The sequence below is a fragment of the Antechinus flavipes genome, chromosome 2, assembly GCF_016432865.1.
Source record: "Antechinus flavipes isolate AdamAnt ecotype Samford, QLD, Australia chromosome 2, AdamAnt_v2, whole genome shotgun sequence".
Lineage (NCBI taxonomy): Eukaryota > Metazoa > Chordata > Mammalia > Dasyuromorphia > Dasyuridae > Antechinus > Antechinus flavipes.
The window spans coordinates 135,782,485-135,807,134 of record NC_067399.1 but is presented as its reverse complement, the minus strand read 5'-3'; the positions used below and the strand labels follow the sequence as shown (position 1 = coordinate 135,807,134).

Genomic DNA, 24,650 nt, shown 5'->3' with positions numbered 1-24,650 from the left:
TTTCATTGATTTCCTTCAAATTCTTGATCTTTTTATTCTTCCAGATAATTTTTTTTTTTAAATAACTTTTTGTTGATAGAACGCATGCCAGGATAATTTTTACAGCATTATCTCTTGCATTCACTTCTGTTCCAATTTTTCCCCTCCCTCCCTCCACCCCTTCCCCCAGATGGCAAGCAGTCCTTTACATGTTGAATGGGTTACAGTATGTCCTAGATACAATATATGTGAGCAGAACCGAACAGTTTTCTTGTTGCACAGGGAGAATTGAATTCAGAAGGTATAAATAACCCGGGAAGAAAAACAAAATTGCAAGCAGTTTATATTCATTTCCCAGTGTTCTTTCTCTGGGTGTAGCTGCTTCTGTCCATCTTTGATCAATTAAGGCTCCCAGATAAATGTTAATATTTTTCTAGTTCCATAAAGTAACCTGTGAGTAGTTATAGTAACATAACACTGAATCTATTAATTTAAGAAGCATTGATCTTATTATTTTCTTCTTGTTCTATACAAATTAACTTGCTGATATTGGTATCTCATCAACGTGAATATAATGACCATCTCTTTGCTGATCATTCTATGCCAGGGCTTCTTAAACTTGTTCCCTCTGCAACTCCTCTTCACCTGAAAAGTTTTCATTCAACCCTGGGGATATAGGTTTATAAAATAAATACACAAATCAAACATTTACTGATAATAAGTCCCAATTTCTAGACCTATACATTCAGTTGTACCCCCCCCCCCCCAATATGGAGTCACAATCCATAGTTTAAGAAACTTTGCCCTATGTTAGCCTAATCTTTTTTTTCTGATCTCCAATTTCACATCTCTAGATGTCCAGTAGACACTTTAAACTTAACATATCCAAAACTGAAATATCTTTTCTCTCTTAAACCTTCCTCTTCTCTTTTCTTTTACTATTGAAGGTGCAACCATCCTTCTAATTTGTTAGGGTCACATCATAGGTGTTATCCTCAATTCCTCATTGTTTCATACTTTATATTTAAACTTTTACCAAGGCATATTGGTTCACCTTTATATCATCTTTTGAATATATCCCCTTATTTTTCTTCTCACACTATGCTCTGGTACAGGTCTTTTATTGCCTCATGCATGTACAAATACAATAGCTTACTTCTGGTCTACCTGCCATATGCCTCTCCCTCCTATAATCCATCCTCTCTTTGGTCACCAATCTGATAATGTAACAACCTAATCAACAAATTTCAGTGGTCCCTTCATGGCTTCAGGATTAGATACAAAATTCTATTTGGCATTCAAAGCTCCTTCATAACATAGCCTTCCCTATACCCTTGAAATCTTCTTGCATGTTATTACCTACTATGTTTTCAGTTTAGTGACAATGATCTCTTTGCTGTTCCATGATTTTTTGTTTTTGGGCATTTTCTTTGCCTATTTTCTCATACTGTGTTAAGGACCATGCCTAGGTGAACGGGCAGGTCAATTCTCCGAGAGCTTTCACAACTGTGAATCATAACATCTGATGGAGTTGCAAAGCAGCCTTTACTGACATAGGTGTTGCTTGTGGACTGGGAATGAAATAAGTTGGAGGCAGAGGGAAGAAGGGAGAGGTCAGATGAAACAGCCTCTCAGGAGAGAGGTCAGAGAACAGCAGCAACTCAGTCTCCTTGCAGCAGCAGCAGCAGCATCCTCCTCCTCCTCCTCCTCTTCCTCCTCCTCCTCCTCCTCCTCCTCCTTCTCCTCTTCCTCCTCCTCACATGAAGAGATCTATTCTACAAGTCTGAGTTAGACTTCCAGCAGCCACTGGCAGGTGGCTTCCATACCGCAACATACTTGGACTGTTCTTCCTCCTTGTCTTTGTCTTTTGGCTTTCCTGCTCTCTTTGAGCCTCAACTAAAATTTCATTTTCTATAAGGAGCTTTTCTCAACCCCTGTTAATTCTTATGCCTTCCTGCTCTTATTCACTTTGTATATATGCTCTGTGTGTGTGTGTGTGTGTGTGTGTGTGAGTGTGTGTATATGAGAGAGGGGAGAAAGAAAGAGGAAAGAGTGGGGAGAGAGGGAAGAGAGTGGGGAGAAAGGGAGGGGGAGAGAGAGAGAGAGAGAGAAAGAGAGGGAAGGGGAAGGGAGGAAGAGAGAGAGAGAGAGAGAGAGAGAGAGAGAGAGAGAGAGGAGGAGAGGGAGAGAGAGAGGGGAAGGAAAGAGTGGGGGGGGAGAGAGAGGAGAGAGTGAGACAGGGAGACAGGGAGACAGGGAGAGGGGAGAGTGGGGAGAGAGAGAGAGAGAGAGAGAGAGAGAGAAAGAGTGTTTGCACATATTTGGTTATTGCAAGCTCCTTGAGGACAGGGGCTATCTTTGTATCTTGTCTTTTGTATTTTGCCCCTTTTTTGTAACCCCACTAATTTAGTACAGTGCTTGGTACACAATAGGTGCTTAAAAATGTATATTCATTGCTTGACTTAATTACATTGACTGGACACAATTATGGGCAGCTTCTCTCTCTCTATTAAATACTTTCTGCAATGTAATAGCTTGCAAATAATTTGTTATGGTAGAACTAATTGTTCTTTTTTATCTTTGATAAAGTAAATCCATGTATGAGTGAAATCTCATTCATTTATGATATATTTGTGATGGTTAATTTTTTGTTTCTTTCCATCATAACTTTTTTTTTTCTTTTGCTGAAGCAATTGGAGTTAAGTGACTTGTCCAGAGTCACACAGCCAAGAAGTGTTAAATGTCTAAAGGCAGATTTGAACTTAGGTCCTCCTGACTTCAGGGCTGATACTCTTATCACTGTGCCACCTACTTGCTCCCATCATAACCTTTTATATTTTTCTTCCTCTTCCCCTGGCCTTTTTTCTGTACAAGTAGGTGGGTGGAGTGGGGACTTTGAGAAAGAAATCAATGATTAATACTGATAATTTATGATTGAAGTGGTCTGTTTTCACTTTTATGTTTTTCCTTTTTTGTTTGTTTCTTTACTAAGTCAGATTCCAGCCTGTTTTTCTTATACTTTGTTTCTCTTTTTAATCTGACTCACCCTCCAAAATATCTGATTATACCTTTTCTGTCTCTACTCTGCTTCTTATAGTTCCCTTTTCCCTGTACCTATTCCTGTCAATTTTTTCCACCAAACTTGAAGAGAAAAAAAAGGAAAGACAGAGACAGAGACAAAGAGAATGAGAGAATTCAACTTTCCATTTTTTGGCTTGGATAAAAAATCAAGTTTATGAAATGCCTGTTCTTTCCCTTCCTCTAATTCTCAAATACCATTTACATAAATAGGTATTCTTCATTTCTTTTCCAATATATTCTCTTCCCCCTTCCCCCTTTCTTTACACTTTTAATACTACCAGAAGAGAACAGCTCTATATTGATGCTGTTTTTCTGACTGAATTCTCTGTGTAGCCCTTGAAGACATACAATTTTTAGGGGATGTGTTTCTTTTCCTTCTGTTAGATTGTGATTTTATTATCATTTAGTCCCTTCCACTTCCTCATTTTTTTTTTTTAACTTAGAGATTTCTTTTGACTCCTGAATTTGCATTTTAGAGTTTCTATTCAGTTTAGTCCTTTTCATTAGGAATGCTTGAAAGTCCTATATTCTGTGAAAGGACATTTTCTCCTCTAAAGTAATAAACAATTTTGGAGGGTGATTGTTTTTGTTTATAAGTCTTTTAAGCATTTTGGAATATTTTATTCCAATATTTTCTTTCTGTTATAGTTACATCCACTTAAAATCCATGTTTAATTCATTAATTAACAATTTTTTTCTGTTCCAACTTCTCTCCTCCTTCCTCCCACCTCCTCCCCTAGATGGCAAGTAGCCCAATACATGTTAAATATATTCAACTTGTTTTTCAGGGCTTTTTTTTTTTTTTTTTTTTTTTTTTTTTGTTGTTGTTGTTTTGTTTTTTTAAATAGTGGATAACTTTACATTTTCTTCTATTTCCAATCATTTGACTTTATTCTAATCCTTATTGTCTTATGGAGCCATTGAATTCCATTTGGCTTATTCTTTTCTTTCTGTCTGTCTGTGTTTGTCTGTCTGTCTTTCTGTCTGTATCTCTCTGTGTCTCTCTTTCCTTGTCTCCTTCTCTCTGTCTCTCCTTCTCTCTGTCTCTCTTCTCTCTCTGTGTCTCTTTCTCTCTCCTTGTCTTTCTCTGTCTCTCCTTGTCTCTGTCTCTCCTTGTCTCTTTCTCTTTCTTTTCTTTTCTTTTTTTTTTCTTTCATCTCAAACACTCTTAGTTTCAGTTTTTTATTTCTGCATCTTGTGGTCAGACCCATTTTCCTTCCTTTACTCTTTTTTTCCCCCTGGGTTTTCCTTGTAAGCTTCTCTTAATCTTTAGTATTTCTTTGTTGAATTTAGTGTTTTCTTCTCTTTACTCATATAACTCCTCTTCTTAGTTTGGGATTTTGTGCCTGAGCAAGTGCTTTCCAGTACTCTTGGATAGTATGTATATTCTTGTTTCAGTTTCTCCTATGTAGTCTTAGATGTCTTTGATACAATTAGCTTTGATGACCTGATTAGTATTAAGTCTCCCTCTCTTCTTCAATCTCTTGGCAGTTCAATTTGAATTTTGGTCTCTATGAGGTTCACTTCTTTCCTGTGCTTAATTTCTTAATTTCTGAGTTGGTTCTACTCTTTGTCTTGCCTCTGACAGGCTCTGTTTGGATGTTGTAGCTCAGTTTGGTCTTGGTTCTTTTTATACCACTACTCTATTCCCCCTTCCACACATGTACATGCACCAAGTTAGTCCTGCTGTGGTTGTCAGAGCTCTATAGCTGGGCCCTGTCTCCTTTCACTTGTGAGCCCTTTGATTTCTGTTCAAAGCAGTCCAGACCTGATTTCTGACTTGAGACTCCCCAGTTATAGCTTTCCTTAGTTTGCAACTCTCCAGTCCAGATTACCAGCTGACTTCAGGACTGTTCGATGGAGTTTGGAAATCCTTTTCATGGTATGACCCTCTCCTAACCAAAGTTAGGCTTCCCTCTACTGTGGCTTTCTTTGTCATCCTTTTGTGCAGTTTTGTGTTGAATGGAGCAAGTGGTTTCTATTTCTCTTTGGTTATCTTAATCATTTGCTTATGTAAGATTCTTTTCAAATATTAGCTGAAACTTATGTAGGAGATCTGTGCCCTTCTGTGATTTTAACAGAAAGTGAAAAGATTGATCAATTAGACAAAGTTGTTCAAACAGGTTATATTGGAGCTATTGTAACCTAACATCACATGGCACAGTTAGAGACTCAATCCAGGAGTCAGAGAGACTTACATTCAAATGTTGCCTCTGACCCATATTGATGGTGTCGTCGTGGGCAAGTCAATCTCTCAGGACCCTAGACAACTCTTAGCACAGTCTAAAAAGAGCATTTATTAAATGCTTACTATATGCTAGGCACTGTATTAAATGCTGAGAATACAAATATGAGCAAAAGCAGATATAGTCCCTGTCCTTAAAAAGCTTAAATTCTAATGTATTAAAGGAAGCTGAAAGTGGGAGAGAGGGTGAAGATGCTTGATGCTGAGACATGGAGGAGAAATCTGTAGGAGCACAGTTTAATAAGAAATGAAAAGATGACTGGGTTGAATGTCTTCCTTAAATGGAACTTCTAGAAGGATCCAGCCAGCCAGAGGCAAGGGTCCCAGGAGCAGAGGAGTATTTCTGAAGTTTGAATTAGTGAATGCAGGGCTGAAATGATCATCCAAGGTATAGAACTTGCAGTAGGCATGAAGGAACAGATTAATAAGTTACACCTAAAAGCTGATCTGTATAGGTAGAGGCAGTTTGTTTGCTGGATTTAGTTTCATATCAATGAAATCACAGGTGGGTTGGAAAGCAAAACAAAACCCAATGATATAACATTTCGTGTGTGTGTGTGTGTGTGTGTGTGTGTGTGTGTGTGTGTGTGTGATGATTTTCGCATCCTTTACCTTTTGATTCTCTTTTGAAGAAAATATTTATGACTATTGATTTGAATTTTTGAATATTCTCCAAGCACTTGATCACATTCGTTCTTTTCTCATTCATTCTATAAGCTTTTCTTAATCTTAAATCTTGGATCTTCCCCTCCCCCCCTTTCCTGTTTCTATTCTATGTTTACCTTAGAATTAAAGTCATCAAAAATGTTGTATATTTTGACTTGGTTTGGAAAATCTTATTTTTAATTTTTCATAGAACCGTTTCCACTTTATTCTCTGCATCAGATATAAATTGTAGCATTTCTTTGTGGTGATCTTTTTGCTTATTCTCATTATGACCACTGCAAGGTTAGATGATCAATTCATTAGATGATTTTTTTCCCTTCCCTTTGGATACATAGTAAAACCAACTCTCAATTTCTTTATTTGCTTCTTTGTGAATCTTTTAGCTGAAACTTTTTTTTTTTTTTTTGTGATATTTATACTGAGAATGTCAATGTTGACATTGTCCAATTCCCTTATATGAAATACTACATCCTTCTCCCTTTTGCCTACTCGACCACTGCCAAAGAGCTAGATTACATAGGATTCAGGACCATTTTGTATTTTTCCTTTTTTCATAGGTTGTCAGACCAGAACATTTTATCATTTAATTGTCAGCTTTTTGGTAATGAGCTCTCCATGGTCCTTGGAAAATAGTAACAATCTTTGGCTTTTTTGGGCTTTATTATAAGATTGGTAGAACTTGCCAAAACTTGTGTTTTGCAGCTTTTGAATTTGTTCACTCAATACCAAGATAGAATTGGAAAAGGAGGCAGGAGGCATATTTAGGCTGGAAATAAGTAAAAGCTTCTAGTAATGAGAGCTATTCAAAAGAGGAATGGTCTTCCTTGGGAAGTACAGAGGCTAGGTTACCACTTGTTCAGTACTTGGTAGAAGGGGTTTCTATTCAGGTATAATTTGGTCTCTTTACCTTCTAACTCTGAGGTTTTATTAAATTAATATCATTGTCAGTGGTATAAAAATTAAAGATCAGAAATCTTTGGAGACAAAGAAATGTGCCCATACCAAATCAATCTGAAAAGTAGCTTAAGTAGAAAAAGCTATGCTAGCTTCAAATAATAACAGTTGAAGGAAATAGATATTCTTATCAGCTTCAATTTCTTTTAAAAATCTTTCCCAGTGCATCAAATCAGAATTTGTATATAATAATTATGAAAGCTTCTAGAATAGGTATTTCCTTAATGCTGCCATCTGGTGGATATCTGGAAAATATTTGTTTGGTATTTGAGGGCAGCAAATGAAGCAATTTAGAAAGTGTCATTTTCCTGTGGTTTATATGCACTTTGTAACTTTATGCTGCAAAGTGGCTGGTATCTAGCTGTTTGGATTCCTGCATGCTACTCACTTGTCTCTCTACAGTTGATTGAGAAATACCAGCATGTTTTAAAAAACAATATAGATATACATAAAATTTTTTAAAAATTGCTGAATCTCCTAGATACTTTAATTATATGCCTACCTATTTGCCATAAAATTTCCTCAAAATCAAATATTAACTATCAGTATGTTTATTTAGATAGGTTATAAAGACAAGCATATATTTAAGACTAAAGTTATGAAAAAGTGTGGGAAGACTGACATAGAATTCCTCTTCTGTTTTGTACTGTTATTAAAAACTTAGAAAGTAAAATTGTTTAAATAGCTTTGTAGCTCAGATAGTCTTAACTGAATACATTCAAGAGTCAAGCAAGTTCACAAATAGGTTGATATAGGAGATTTACCTCAACCTAGTAATGCTATGTCACCAATCATTTTCAGGAAGAAAGCCTTACTTATGACCAAGATGATTTATTGAAATTATTTTAACTTACAGTTCAAAAGCCAAATGACTAGTTTCAAATTGCCAATATTTCCCACTGAAATGAGTAGGGGGTGGGGAGGAAACACAGTTACAAACTATTTCAACTCCAACACTATGTCATTAAAGTTGCTTTTGTATAACCATTTAGGTGCAATCTTATTTGGGTAGATGTAAAGTGCATCTACGTTTTATTCATGTGATGAGTTTAAGAGTGAACAGCAGTCAGAAATATTTAGATAACTGTGAATATGACCTCACATATTAAAAAAAATTAAACATTTTATTCTTTCCAGCTTATTGGGAATATTAATTTAGGCCCATATGATTTTTTTTTAATTTGAGAAATATACTTTCAAGCTATAAGTTCAGTATTCTTTTGAAAAATGGTGTTAATGAATAGAGTGACTGACCTTGGAGTCAGAATCATCTGGCTGGAAGCCTCACCTCTCTGACTCATACTGGTTGTATGAACTTGAGCAATTCTCTTAGTCTCTCAGTGCCACAATCAGATTTTTAAGGCTGATTGTACAGTCATTGATCTGCATTGAAGAAGATGATTTTCTTGACTTGAGTTGCCTAAATTACTGAAATCACAGGTCCCTACCAACATAAAGGTCAGGATTCTTCTTATTTTAGCCTTCGTCATACTTAACACATCAACTATTTCATGTTACCAACAAATGGGATGTAAAGTAGTCATCACTATAATGCTATACTTTAACTTCTAAGATAATAGGATTGTTGGTTTAGAATTTAAAAGTTAACTAGTCAAACTCTTCATTTTTGTATGAGGAAAGTAAGACCCAGAGAGGTAAACTACTTTGTTCAAGGTTACATAGAAGGTAATTGACATGGCTGTAATTCAAACCTAGGTTATTGCAGGCTCCAGTTCATTGCTCTTTTTCCTGCCCTAGGATAGTTTCCCATTTAATTGGTAGTGGAATAATTGTATGTTTTCATCCCATTTTCTCTTTTATTTCCTCTTTTAATCTTCTTCTTTTGAGCATTGAGAAACAGAAACAGATTCACTTGGTATATTATCAGGCTTAATAAATGTTAGTTAAACTGTAGTAACAGCTTTAGCTTACATAATTTTCTATACTATTTCTGTAGTTCCCTTTATCTTGTTCTCCTCCTCCTCCCTCCCCCTTCCTCACAACTGTTTGATGCCTGATCCATATGACCAACATTTGGTTCTTTAATTTTCTGGTTGATTCCAGTTTCCTTTTATCAACTAGAATGGTGATGTCACAATGAACCAACTTTCAGTATCATAGGTCATACAGTCAAAAGCTCACAAGATCTTACATTTAGAACTGGAAGGGACCTCAGACTCTTTATCTTACAGATGAAGAAACTGAGGCTTAAAGAGATTGTAACTTGACTAATCTCATAGCTAGTAAGTATCATAGATGAGATTTTTTCCCTGGTTACCTAACTTCAAATCCACTAATTTACCTTCTGTGCCATTTTGGTTCTTTTTTGATTTAAGTTATTTTCTGAGTAGGATCCATTGGTAGTTGATTCAGAATGAGGCATCCACATTTTTTCTTCCAGGCTTGTTATGATCAGTATGTTGTATCTTCAAAGTTTTGAGTTCAGCCCATGTGGAATGAAGCCACTTTAGTGTTGAACAGATGTAAACACAGTCATACACATACATTTACATATAGATAAACCTCTGCAAGTAGCTGTGAAGTGCAATTTGACTACTTTATAAATTTGTTCTTTTACTAGCCAGCTTAATGTAATCTATATGAATGAATTATGTTTGTTTCTTTACAGCCAGTTGCTGAACCAATTCCAATCTGTAGTTTTTGTCTTGGTACAAAGGAACAAAACCGAGAGAAGAAACCAGAAGAGCTCATCTCTTGTGCTGACTGTGGCAACAGTGGTATGTGATCCTCTATATTCCTTATAAAATATGTTACAAGAGACATAGTAAAATATAGTTAACAGAGTTCATAAGCTTTCTCTGAATGAGCTAAGTTATATTTGTATGGTTTTACTTTTAGGGTTCTGGGAAAAGTCTAGCCAAGCAGCTCTTTGCCTGACCTAGACTGGGTGATCTGGGAATGTGACCCAAATTTTGTTTAGCTTGATGAATACATTGTTAGTTTTACTCAATCCTTAGTGATTAAGAAAAAAACATACACACACATATAACACAACTTTCTGTAGACTTAATTTTCCTTCTGTTTATCCTCATAGTTGCTCATGAAACATCTGTTAGGAGGAATTGCAAATCATTTTGTAGTTATTGCTGGTTTCTTTAATAATCACTATTTGTTTTGCTCAGTTTTGCCAGGATGAATAGGACTGGGATGATTCCAAATTTGTTTTCCTTAATGTAAACCTGAATTTATCACATTGAAAATAGGTGCCTGACACAGCAGTTTAATGAACAATGGTGTCAATTTAAATTCTGTGCTTCCCAGCAAAATTTTGCAGAGGGGCTTCCCACCAACCTGTCACCCGGAAACACTATTACTTTGTACTCTAAAAACTGTTATTTAATATTGCAGGATGGCTACATAATTAAATTAATCTCTTGCTGATAACTATTTTCATTGATATCTTTAATTTATATTAAAGCTATATAAAGTACTCTTCTTTCCCTTTTATTGCCAGACTTCTTCAAAGAGAGTTTATACATATTGCCTCTACTTTTCCAACTTATTCATGCCTCATCATCTTGTAGTTTGAGTTCCATTTCCATCACCCTACTGAAAGTGCTCTATCCAAGAGCACTTATGACTTCTTTAAGATACAAGCATTGACCTGATTGAAATCCATTCATTGTTATTATCTTCTTTGATCTTTCTGCAGGATTTAACATACTTGACCACACTTTTTCTTATTCCCACAAGATCTTTGTTTTCAAATCCTGGCAATTCTGTTTGAACATTATTTCTGTTGTGTCTTCCCCTTTCTAGTCTAGTTCAGGGCCATACTGTTTCTTTTCTTTATTGTTGTCAACTCCTAACTGGTTTCACTATTTCAAGTTTTTCCCTTCTTTAACTCATCTTTAATAATGCTGCTAATATAATCCTCCATAAATGAGATAGAAAAGGGAGTACTAGCACCTGGGAGGATGAAGATAAGGTTTGTATTGGAAGTGGTGCTTAAGCTAATTAAGATTCTAAGAAGTGGAGGTGAGGGGAGAGGAATCAAGTAACGAGTGCTAGTCTTTGTAAAAATCCAGAGTTTGAAGGTGGAATACATGTAGGAAAAAGCAAGTAAGTTGAAAGAAAGTAAAGTGTAATAAAATAGAAAACAAAGGTAAGAGACCTATTTGAAAGATTTTAAATATCAGAGTTGTTTATGTTTTACCCTTGAGGCACATAAGAACCAATAGAGCTTCTTGAGTAAGGAAGTGACATGGTCAGACCTGTGCTTTAAAAATATAAAGTTGGCAACTGTGTGAGGAAAGGATTGGAGAGGGAAGAGCCTGGGTACAAGAGAGCAATTAGGAAGCTATTTCAGTAGCCTCCTTTTAGTGAAGACTTGATTTATGAAGGTAGTAGAAAGAAGATTTAAAAGATGTTACTGAAGTAGAATTGATATGACTTGGTAACTGGTTGAATATGTAGGTTGAGCAAAAGAGGGGAAAAATCAAAGATACTTATTGTTCTTACTCTTTAGTAGTTATAGTTTCATGGAAAAACAAAAAAGTGGACATGGGGCCAGAGTAAAAGGACAGAGCTCATTTATTTATTTATTTTATTATAGCTTTCTATTTGCAAGATATATGCATGGGTAATTTTTCAGCATTGATAATTTCAAAACCTGTTGTTCCAGTTTTTCCCCTCCTTTCCCCCACCCTCTCCCCCAGAGGGTAGGTAGACCAATACATGTTAAATATGTTAAAGTATATGTTAAATACAATATATGTATACAAGGACAAAGCTCATTAAAAAAAAAATCACCAGCACTAGCAAATACTTTTTCTCACAAAAGATAGCCTTTTCCCTGTCACAAGTGAACTTTTAAGAGAGATCAATAATATGTATGTATGTATATAGAATGTATTTCATTTTTGCCATTTTGGTTAGTTTACTAGAGAATTTCCCCCATGTAAATTACTGCATTTTTCTCCAGTTGGTAGATGTTGAAATATTATTTCTTCTAGTTTCTCATCATGTCATAGAGATGGCCTTGGGTTCTCAAAGACTGCCACAGAGGTCCACAACCATCCATTCCTATGGAGCCTTCTAATCTTAGGGTTTTAATGCCAGCTTGCTTCCTTTCCCTCTTTGAGTCTACTGGCTTTTCTTTGGCTTGCCTCTTCCTTCAGCCCAATTGCTCTCCTTTTCAGACCCCAGTCCAGATTGGGTACTGTCCAGGAGTAAATTTGAAAGTAAAAGTTGTTCTTGCTTTGTTTATCTAGGGCCTCCTGTTGTCTTGTGGTTCACAAGGAATCTACCCATGAATGTATTTTTTGATTGCTTAATTAAATGTGCTGCATAGAACACCACCCACACAGGTAGCACTAACAAAAAGGTCCTCAAACTTTTTAAATAGGGGGCCAATTCACTGTTCCTCAGCCTGTTGGAGGAGCGGACTGTAGTAAAAAACAAAAACTTTGTTTTGTGGGCCTTTAAATAAAGAAACTTCATAGCCTGGGTGAGAGGGATAAACGTCCTCAGCTGCTGCATCTGGCCCACGGGCCGTAGTTTGAGGACCCCTGATCTAAATCTCAGTGCATCCAATCTGTTGCCTTTTTACATTTTGTCCCCTTTCTACTTCCAGTCTCAATTCCCAACATTCAAGTAAGCAGAATAGGCACAATTTCAAATTGGCTTCAAATTTTAATATGTTGTGATGATACATATATCACAAAACACTTAAAACAATAACATGTACTTAAACACTAATTTTAGAAGTGACAGTCACATTTGCAGCTGTTGGTGGGGAGAGAGAACACAGGAACAAGCATGGCTGACTTGGCCTTTGACCAATTTTCCAAAAGGGAACTGATAAAGCAAGGTAGTATATAGGGTAGATGACAGGAGCAGATCTTAGTTTTCTGTAAGATACTAGAGGTGAGGGGAGGCATTAAAAAAGTCTCATCAGTACCCTTTTTCTTGCATCTCCATTGATCACTTGTTAGCTTTAGAATTCTTTCTTTCTTTCCCTGACTTTTGAGTTTGACCCTCTCATTTGGCAAAAGCAGTGCTTGGGGTTTCAGAAAAACCAGGAAAGACTTATATGAACTCATGCCGAGTATAGTAAGCAGACCAGGAGAACATTGTACACAATAACAATAATAATAGTAACATTGTACACCGATTATTTATGATAAAACAGCTTTTCTCAGCAATAGAGTGATCCAGAACAGTTCCAAAAGATTCATGTTAGAGAATGCTATCTACAGCTAGAGAGATTACTATGAAATCTGAATGCAGATTGGATCATACTATTTTTGTTTTATTTTTTCTTTTTGTTTTTTCCCTTTTGTTTTCTTTCTTCTTTCATTATGACTAATGTGAAAATGTTTAGTTTGATTGTATACGTATAATCTATATCACATTGCTTGCTGTCTTAGGGAGGAGACAGGGAGAAAAATTGGAACTCAAAATCTTTAAAAAAATATATATATATATACATATATATATATATATATATGCATGTAACTAGAAATAAAGAAATACTGCTTACTCTTAAAAGCAAATAAATAAATAAATGAAAAATAAAGGCAATACCTAATGATGCTCAGTCAATTCTCTGGAAAAACTCATCATAATAGGTTTCAGTTGATTCTGTTTTTGTTTCAACCTTTGCCAATATTCACTGTTTAATAATGTCAAAGTCTTTTGTATTCCCAGTGTTGCACTTCCTTGACATAACTTGTGTCCCCCATATCCACAAGCTCTTTTTTAAAGTTCAGGATCTGAGAGCTTGAGTTTACGTCAGGGAAAGCCTGAAATCTTGAAGTTTAAAGAATGTCAGAAATAGAATAATGTATCATCAGACAACCCTGCCCCCCAGTTCCTTTGGCACAACTCCAAAAGGTAGATTGCGATCCTCCCCAGGGACATAACATTTTACAGCCCCTTGCAAAATCAGTTGTGGTAGACTTAACACTTGTCAATTCATAGTTTGAGTACTCAAACATTAGCACTTTAAAGAATTGTGATGATTATCTCAGTGTCTCAGGTAATCATCTCAGGGTTCTGTTTACAGTAAATATATCTTAATAGTATCAGCACTAGACCACAGAAGACAAATAGCAGGCTACATTAGTAGCTACATTTCTAAATTGCATGCAGGACATGTTAGTTATATTCATATCATAGCAGCCCATATACATATTCATAGATCAAAAACATAGGAGTATAATCAATTGGCAAATATTTAAGCATAGCAAAATGATACAAATTAGGAAGATATTACCAGTGGACCTATAAATAATGTGATTAAGCAGTACAAGCAGTACCATATGTGTAAATAAACAGCACAATGTATAACTGACAAGGTAATTGTATGACATTGATCAAGCAAGCATAAACAGGGTTATATAGTTAACATATGCATCACTAAACAAGAATAATAATCCTTCACAGTACATTGAGGATTGTTCAGATATATAGGAAAAAAGACCATACAGAGAGCTCAGTGTCATGAAAATTTATTTAAACAGGCATCTCAAGGCAGGGGGTGGTCAGTATTATCAATTGCTAAAAGAAGTCCAGAGGGACAACTATCTGGTATAGGGGAGATAGAACTCTGGGCCTGGAGTCAGGAAGATTCATCTTTGTGAGCTCAAATTTGACCTCGCACACTTTTTGTCTGTATGAATCCTGGGCAAGTCATTTAACCTTGTTTACCTTAGTTTTTTCCTTTGTTAAAAAATGAGCTGGAGAAGCTAGTGTCTTCATCAAGAAAACCCAAGTCACAAAGAGTTGCACATGATTGAAAAACAACTGACCGACAGAAGAGAGATGTCAAAGAATGAGTCAAATTTTGGATTTAGGAATTTGATTATTGATCTTAGAGTTTCATAAAATCTAAATGGCAAGTGATTGAGAAGTGGGAAGTAGGATGTGCAACAGAGATAAACAAAGATAAAAGGATTGATATAGAGTGAGATTAGATGTCTAGTTTTTTTTTGGAAATAGTATGGTTTTGTGACTTAAATGGCATTCAGTAATTCTTGAGCAAGAATGGAGAAAGCGGTAATACAGAATTGGAGTTTGGCAAGGTAGTGAATGAGCTATGATAGGGCAGTGAGGTAAAAGATTGTTTGGTTTTTGAACTGCTTACTTGAAAAGGTGAACAATTTGAAGGAAGGAGAGTGAGGCCCAAATAGGAATCATGTAGGAAAGCAGAGGGAAGGACAGTGATTAGAGGCTGCTGTGAAGACAGAGAAGGAGTTTCAGAGAGAGGAACCCTTGGGAGTGCTGAAAGAACCACTCTTTGAAGACCTCTTTCCTGGCCTCTTAGCTGTTCTTGGGAATGCTACATGTTTTCATTTCCCATCCCACTTCACCCCTTTTTTCTTAGTGCTGATCCTTTTGTCACGCCTTTGTAGATTAGAGTGATGAGATTGACCTCTTTGTCCAAAACGATGGATTAGAAGTACAGAATGCAGTCTGTATTTTCTGATCTGGTGGATACAGGATTTGACATATGTTATGCATATTCCCTCACCTGGCTGTACTGCCTGCCACTGGTTTCCATAATGCCTCCAGAAACATCTTCATAAAAGAAATTCATTACAGGAAGATTTCATTAGCTATAATGCTTATACCTCACCTGGATCCTTGGTATCCTTAAGACCACTTCTGATGGAAGGGCCAAGTAAAGAACTCTTTTAAAAGCTTCCATATCTAGGGGGCTTCCGCCAGCCATCTCTTCTTTTTTTCCCTGACAGCTGCATTCTTTTGGAGTGCAACCCTTTTCATCTTCTTTTTCTGTATTACCCATTCCCTTTAGGTTGAAAACTTCTTGAGGGAGGGATTGTTCTTTTTAGTATGTGTTTTCCTAACACTTAATACACTGTGCCTGGCCCTCAATGGGTGCTTGTTGTTATTTTCTTGTGTGAATGATTCTTGTTGATCCCAATTGGGCTTTTCTTGTCAAAAATACTGGAACGATTTGCCATTTCCTTATTTCATAGATGAGGAAACTGAGGTTAACAGGGTTAAGAGACTTGCCTAGCATTACACAACAGTTTTTCTGACTCTAGCCAGGCTCAGTGCTCTATCTACTATACCAACTAGCTGTCCCTTAAGAGGTGTTTATTGATAACAATAACAAGTCTGTGCAGGAGGGAATTTTTGGGTAATTTGTTCTGTTTTATTTGAAGTAGGGGGAGAGTTCTAAGGAAAGGGAATTTTGTGATGCCAAAAAAGAAAAGAAAGGAGTATTGATTAAAAAAAACACACACACACACACAGAAAAGAAGGAAATTAAGACAGTTTTGGAATTGCAATGTTAAATTTGTTATATACATATATGAACACATGCATAAAAATAAGCTATTGAAATTCATGATTTCATTCACAATTCTCTCTTTCTTTTCTCTATGGGAATGGTTGTGTTTGTTGATGATTTTATAAGTTATTTTAAAAAATAGCATTGAGAGTTGGAAAGGACTCCAGAACTCACTGATTCCAAGTCTCTCTTTTTGCTGATGTGGAAATGAAGGGTCTGGGAGCTGTAGCAACTTGCTTAATGTCAGGGCAGCACTACTAACTTTAAAAAATGTCCTTTTTTTTTTTAATAATAAACTTGACAAAAATCAACAAACACGAATATTTCCTAGTACAAAAAAAAAATCAGAAAGAGGATGGTATATGATTTGTAAATCTTTGTAGTTTTTTTTTAAGCATATGTGAAATTTAACAGTGATTCTCCTATTGCTCTGTTTATCTGAATCTTTTTCTAAACTTCCTTCTTAAGTATATTTTTTAATGTTTTATTAACATTTTTCATTTTTTTTGTTTGTTTTACTATCATTACCTCTTCTACTGCTCCCTCTCAACTCCCCTATCCCACCAAAATCAAAGCCCTCTTTGGTAACTTGTACAAATGATTCAAGAAAAATAAACCCACACATTATGTACACCTCTGATTCTTCACCTCTTTGCTAGAAATGGAAAGAGTAATTCATCATCAGACTTCTTGAGTAATGGTTGATCATTGCATTGATCATATATAATGTGTAATCTTTCATAGTTGATTTCCTTTACAGTATTGTAGCCATTGTACAGATGTTCCTTTCTTATACTCAATATACACACATTTAATAAGTGCATACTGTGTGCTAGGCATTGTACTAAGTTTGCTGGGGATACAAAAACAGGCAAAAAGCAATTGCCAGCAAAGTGGTTACAGTCTAGTGGAGGAGACTTTCTGTAAATGAATATACAAAACAAGCTATATGTATAGGATAAATAGGGAATAATAGAAGGAAAGTACTAGAATTAAATAAAAGTTGGGAGAGTCTTTCTGTAGAAGGCATGATTTTAATTAGGGCTTAAAGGAAACCTTTGGAGACCAACAGTCAAAGCAAAAGAGTGAGAGCATTCCAGACATGGGAGACAGCCAGAGAAAATGCGTAGAGCTAAAATATAAGGCATCTCCTTGGGAGAACAGCCCAGGACATCAATCCAATGATTGAAGACTAACTGTTAGGGAGTAAAGTGTAAGAAGGAAGTAGATAATAAAAGTCTTTGCCAAACAGACTTTTATCCTGGAGAAAATAGGAATCCATTGGGGTTTATTGAATGTGGCAGGATAGGGGTATGTTGGAGAAGTGTTGGCGTGGTCAGGTTTCTGTGACATGCCCACCAATAGGTTATTACAGGGATTCAGGCATGAGGTGAGAAGGGCCTGCAACCTGGTGGCAGTGTCAGAGGAGAGGAAGGGACATATTCAAGAGATAATGAAAAAAATGAAATCGCCAGGCACTGGATATTGGGAGTGGAGTGGTGGGAGCAAGCGAGGATTCCAGCATAACTCTTAGATTGGGCACCTGATGATAGTGCCCTCTGTAATAATAAGGAAAGCAGGAAGGAGAGAGTTTAGAGGGAAAGATAATAAATTCTGTTTTGGATATATTGAGTTTGAAAAGTCTATGATGTCTCATACAAGTAGAGATGAGAGATTGGAGGTCAGAGAAAGATTAGGGTCAGTACAATAGATCTGAGAATCATCAGCATAGATATAGTAGTTAAAATTGTAGAGCTGATAAGATCACAAAGTTGAAGTAGTATAGAGCAAAGATGACTCTTGAAATATATTAGTTTATTCTGGATTAGTTTATACAGTTCTTTCCAATTTTTTCCCCCTTATTCTATTCCCTGTTGTCATTTCTTATACTATAGTAGCATTTTAATTGTTTCATATACAATAATTTGTTCAGCCATTCCTCAGTTGATGGGAAAACACTTTGTTTCCAATTCCTTGCTACTTCAAAAAGTGTTGCTATAAATATATGAATGGATCTTTGCCCTCATTCTTTGATCTCTTTGGGATATGAACCGAGTTGTAGGTATGGGTTGAAGCATATGTACAATTTTTTGATCTTTTGGAATACAGTTTTAAAATACTTTACAAAATGGTTGGTTCAGTTATTCATAGCTCCACTAACAGGTGTTGTTTTAGTATACTTTATTTCTTTCTGCAGTTCCTCCAATAATTGTATTTTTTTTCTTTTTTGTCATCTTTGTCAATCTAATGAGCATGTGGTGAGATCTGTGTTAATGATTCTTAGCACCACACTTCCTACCTAAGTTTCTTTCCTGACCTTCAGTCTTACATCTCCAATTGCCTCTCAGACATGTTGAATTGTATGTTCAGTATATATCAGAAACTCAATATATCCAAAGTGGAACTTGTGATCTTTCACTTTAACCCTTCTCCCTTCCGTCTTACCTTCCCTTTTAGTGTTGAGGGCAACTTCAGCTTTTTCTTTCCCTTCCTCCCTCCTTTCCTTCTTCCCTTCCTTCCTTCTATCCCCTTTTCCTTCCTTCTTTTTCTCTCTCCATCTATCCTTCCCTCTCTCCTTCTCTCCCTTCCATTTTCCTTTCCTCCCTCCATCTATCCTTCCCTCCCTCCTTCTCTCCCTTCCCTCAACATACCTGAATCCCAAATCTCAATGATTGGCCAACAATAGGTCCTAGCCCAAGCCTTTACTTGCTCATTGGGTGCTGATGGCCCTGAAAGAATGTAAATAGTAATTGTTTCTGTTTTGGGCAGAAATCCTGAGGGTTTTCCCCTCCCACAATTTTTTTTTTAAACTAAGTAAAAGAGAACATTTTTTGGTCTCGTATCTTACCTAGATTTGATCATTGGATATAGGCAAACCTAAGACCTGTGAAAGACAAACTTGAAAAGGCCATGATCTCGCTTTGCATCCAGGGGTGCTTCTAGTCATCCTAACCTGTATTTTACCACTTGGACCAAATTGGCTTCAGAAGAGAGAGGGGGTGACTTTGCATAACTCTGTCCCACTTCAGTCAAATTTACTTGTCAGTCAAGACACCACCTTTCTGAAATCATTGATCCTCTTAATTGATCTCTGCCTTGTGACAGCTTTTGAATATACTCTCTTCTTTGTTATTGCTGGTGGATTTGTTTGCCTCAGGTCTCTCCCCACTTTAGTCCATCCTCCTACTCTCTCTTCATTCACTAAATTGATTTTTCTAAAAGACGGGGGACACTACCTCTCCTCCATTCTATTGGCTTCCTATGCCCTCCAGGATGAAACGCAAAATTCTATGTTTGGCATCCAAAGACCTTCATATCCTTGCTTCTTGCTTCCTTTCCAGTCTTACACTTTACTCTCTGACACATTCTCTTCAAACCAGTGGCACTGGCCTCTTGTGTTGTTCTACCAACAAAATAATCTATCTTGTGGCTCTGGGCATTTTCTCCAGTTGTCCCCTAGGTCTGAAAACCTTTGAAAAGCCCAACAGTATTCTGACTGTTGACCTTGCTGGCTTCCTTGAAGACTCACCTAAAATCTTCTACAGGAAGCCTTCCATGAACCCTTTAAATTCCAGGGACTTCCCTTATTATTTCTTATTTTATCCTTTGTGATAGATTTGTTTGTTATATTGTCACTTGTAAGCTTCTCAAGAGCAGGATCTGTCTTTTGCCTCTTTTTAAAATCTCCATTGCTTAGCCACTGTTACCTGGCACTTAATAAATTTTTATTGGTTGGTTGATTGAATCTCAGTTATAATTTGTAGTTATCTTTTTAGCCATATGGAACCTTTTGAAAAATACAGTTGTTAATAACCTTTTTATTTTCTGAGAACTACATTTTTATATACTTTATCCATCTGTCTATAGGGGACATGGTTCTTATACTTATATATTTGTAATCTTATATATTAGACCTTTATCAGGAAAATTTGTTGTAAAGGTTTTTTTTTTCTCCTAGTTAACTGTTTTCATTTTAACTTTACTGCTTTAATTTTGTGCAAAAAGTTTTGAGGTTTATATGTTGAAAGTTCTTCATTTTATGTCCTTTGATCCTTTTTATCCATTATTTAGTCAGCATCTCTTTCCTTATCAATAATTATGAAAGTATTTTCTTTCTCAGTTCCTCTAATTTGTTTATAATGTGATCTTTTTAAGTCCAGCTCAGAAGTACTTGACCTGGAGTAAGTAAACTTGTTTTAAAAATATTTTGATAACTATTTCAGTATAATTGGATTTCCTTTGTAATCTTGTATATTTTGTGCATTTGAAAATGTTATTCTGAGGCGGTTCAAAGGTTTTACCAAACTACCAAAAGGAATCTATGATATAAAAAAAGAATTGATCTAATCCATATATTCATTTACAACTTGCTGTATGATACACGGTGTGAGGTGGTGGGCTCAAACACATTTCTGGCAAATTGCTTTCCAGTTTTCCTAGCAATATTCTTCCCTCCTTTTCCCTCTTCCCCTCAAATAATAGCAACAAGAACAAAAATAAATCCAAAAGTGAATTTACCTCGTTGGTACCTTGAATCTGTTGAATATTATGATGCTGTGTTCATTTTCTTCTGAGAACTTTTATACCTAATATATCTTAAATGATCAGCCTATCTCTTTTTTAACCATCAGCAAGCACTCTTGATGGTGATGATTGATTTATAGTGTAGTTTAAGATCTGGAACTATTAGGTTCCCTTTCTTGCTCCTTTTTTCATTATTTCCCTTGAGACTCATTTTCCTTCCTCTAAATTAGAATTTTAAATTTGGGATACATGAACATCTTTAAAAAATATTTTGATAACTAGATTTCAATGTAATTGTTTTCTATGTATTTTATTTTATGCATTTAAAACCATTTTTGAAAGAGTTCCTGGATCTCAACCAGATTGCCAAAAGGAGTTCATGACACAAAAAAGAACATTTTCTTTCTCTGAATGGTGTTTTATTGAAGTCTTTATAAGACAGGTTTGACCAGGGATCCTCAAACTTTTTAAATAGGGAGCTAGTTCATTGGCCCTCAGACTGTTGGAGGGCTGGACTATAGTAAAAACAAAAACTTTGTTTTGTGGGCTTTTAAATAAAGAAACTTCATAGCCCTGGGTGAAGGGGATAAACCATCCTCAGCTGGTGCATCTGGCCCGCGGGCTGTAGTTTGAGGACCCCTGGTTTTGACGATCATTCTAATTACATTTATGACTTTATTTCTATAACGTTTGGGGTAGTTTATTAATCTTAGTAAGGAATCTCAGATATTTTCAGTAATTTTGAAAGGAATTTTCCCCCCTATTTCTTCTTGTTTAGGTTTTGTTAGTAATATACAGAATGTTTCAGCACTTTCTCCTTTTTATTATGCTACTACCTAACTCAGAGAGGATAAGAGTGTTAGAAGGAGAGGGTAGGACAGGGTAGTCACTAATGCTAAATGCTTCAGAGAGATTGAGAATGATGATGATTGAGAAGATAATAGATTTGGTCATTGAATACTCTGTAGTCTGAACATGTTATTCCTTGTTATTCCTTGCACTAAATTCTCCATCTCCTTGACTCTAGGCTTTTTTCACTTGCTATCCTCCAGGCCTGAAATTCTCTCTCCGAATCTCTACTTCCTGGCTTCACTGGCTTTCTTCACATCTCAGCTAAAATTCCACCTTCTGTAAGAGGCCTTTCCCTATCTTCCTTAATACTGGGATTTCCTTCTGAGATCATCTAATTTATCTTGTATATGTCTATTTGCATGTTATTTTTCCCCTTAGACCTTGAGTTCTTTGAGAACAGGGACTATCTTTTCTATTCTTTTTGTACCCTCAAATATTTAGTTTTAGTTAGTATCTGGTTCATGATAGTTGCTTAATAAATTCTTATTTACTGACTGACTTTGGAGAGAGCAGTTTCATTTTAGTGAAGAAGTTGGAAGTCAAATTATAGGCAGAGAGTTTGTAAATGAGTTAAGTGCAGAGGAATTGGAGGTGCTAGATTTGTATAGCTTTTTTTAAGGAATTTGGTTGAAAATAGAAGAGAGCTATAGAAGAAATCTAATATTTAGTGAAGGAGTAAGTTTAGTTTAAGGATCACGGATACCTGGGCATGTTTGTAGTTAGTATAGAAGAATCTATTACATAATACAAGATTATCAAACAGTCTTTGTTTTATACTTCATAATAATGAATGTCAGTTTTGGAAACAGAACCTGAATTCGGAGCATGAGTAGTTGTGTTTATCCATTTTAACTTAGTGGTCCTATCTGTTCTTTGTATTTTTCCTTTGCCCTTTTGTCCATGTACTAACTTAAAAATTTCCTTCTCGTCATAAAAAAATTAAAAAATAAAATTCATAAAAAATCTCAGCTCATTTCTGGGCTTTATAGTTATAGACTATATTCTTAACAGGACTATGCCATTTTGGGGGTACTCAGATTATGTTATCCATAAGGTTCCGGTTGCATGTTCATTTCTCTTGAACCAAACCTAATTTTTCCTGTAGGTTTTGTGTTTTGAATGTTCTGATTGAGATTTACTTGCGTTTATCACAAAATTATATATATGACTATTACTAATAAAGAGTTTGCTTGTGAGTTTCCCATATAGCCACATCAATCTCTTAGATGCTCCTACTTTTTTCATTCAAATTGTTTGTCAGAACTTTGTACTTCACATCCATATCATCTCTTTTCTGTGGTGATTCTATAGAATCTTAGCTGTTTGTAGATCTTATAATTTGTCTTATATTGCTATATAGGTCTTACTTCCCTTGTCCCATTTAATTATATAATCATTTATAGTACTTTGTACATGTCTCATGCTCTCTATTTGATTATAAGCTTTACTGAGGAAAGGAACTGTGTCTTTTTGTTTCCCTGTGAGCATTATGCATTGTACCCAGTAGGCACTTAATCATGTTTGAATTAAATGATACCTCTTGTAAACACAGCTTACGGAAAATTTTTAACAAAGGTTAGAAATAGAGAATTTCAGCTACATAAAATTAAAAGGCTTTTTGTATTAATATAATCAATTCAACTGGAATATTGAAGGGGGAAAACCACATTGTATCAAATATCTGTTATACAAACATGATACCCAAGATACTTAGGTAGTTGACACAAATATATACAACCTAGGGATATTCCCCAGTAAATTAGTTAAAGCTTATGAACAGTTTCAGTAGCAGAATTGGAAGATAATCAACATTAGTCTAAAAGATTACTTTGTCACTAATTATAAGAAAAATGTAAATGAAGGCAACTTGCAGTGTGGTTCTTTGGAAAGAACACTGAATTTGGAATTATTAAGCTTGAGTCTGAATATAAAATGAGGATTACCTTAGAGATACTTTGCAATTTTAAATCTTTGCACTTAGGATTCTACATCTCCCAAACTTAGTGATAAAGGTGATAGAATTCAGAAATAATCAGTGTTGGAGTGGTTGTAGGAAGGGAAGAGGAGTAGTATCACATTGATAAAAATATGAATAGGTCTGATAATTCTGGAAAAGTTTGCAATTATGCAAAAAAAAATCACTAAACTTTTAATATAACCTTTGATCCCAGAATAGTAATATTAAAACTCTCTAATAATGCAAAAAGCCCATATGTACCAAAATGTTCATAGTACTTTTTGTAGTTAGAGCATTTAAAAGTAAACTTGAATGACCATTGATTTGGAAGTGACTGGATAAATTATTACATATTGATATAATTTTGTTATAAGGAATAGTGTACCGAAAGGAATTAAGAGTAATGTGAGAAAACTTAAATGAATGGATGCCGAATAAAATAAAAGGAGAATAATAGAAAAGCATTTATTAAGAACCTGTTACATACCAGGCACTGTGCTTGTGCTAAGTACTTTACAAATTAAAGGTATGATAATGAAAAATTACTAAAACTCAATTCAACTCTATTTAACTGTAATATTGCAAATCAGTAACTTCTCTGTAATTTATAGCAATTAAAGTAAGATGGCCAGGGTCTCAAAGCTAGTTTGTATTCAGTGTATGACTTGAACCCAGATCTTCTTGTTTTTAGACCAGTTTTTTTTATCCATTACGTTGTATTGTCTCTCAAATTCCTTTTGAGATTTATAATATAACTTCTTACTTTGGAGAAATACAACTTTTTTTTAGACTTTATACTTTATAAATTTGAATATCTTTACTGTTATACAAAAAAAAGAAGACAATGTGGAAGACCCTATTTTCCTACTACTACAACAAACAAATAAGGGTATATTATCCAATTTTAGAGGAGAAAGTTCCATTTTAGAAATGAGTACATTATATTTTTTCCTAAAGATTTTGTTTGTAGTCTCCTTAAAATTTTTTCTTAAAAAAATTTTATGCATTTAACTTGAAACAAACAAATCTAAATAAAGTGATAAATGTTAACATCAGAGACAGATACAGAGAGACAAAAAGGGAAGGGGGGAGACAGAGAGACAAAAAGG

The 24,650-nt window shown here is 35.4% G+C and overlaps 1 protein-coding gene across 2 annotated transcripts in view; it reads left to right on the top strand.

Moving 5' to 3' along the window:
- KAT6A (lysine acetyltransferase 6A) overlaps positions 1–24,650 on the top strand; it is a 147,591-nt gene that overhangs the window by 55,953 nt on the left and 66,988 nt on the right. For both annotated transcript variants that reach the window (XM_051975593.1, XM_051975592.1), the window contains exon 2: positions 9,555–9,663. In XM_051975593.1, coding sequence (XP_051831553.1) covers positions 9,555–9,663 — 109 coding nt within the window. The remainder of the gene's footprint in view (positions 1–9,554; positions 9,664–24,650) is intronic.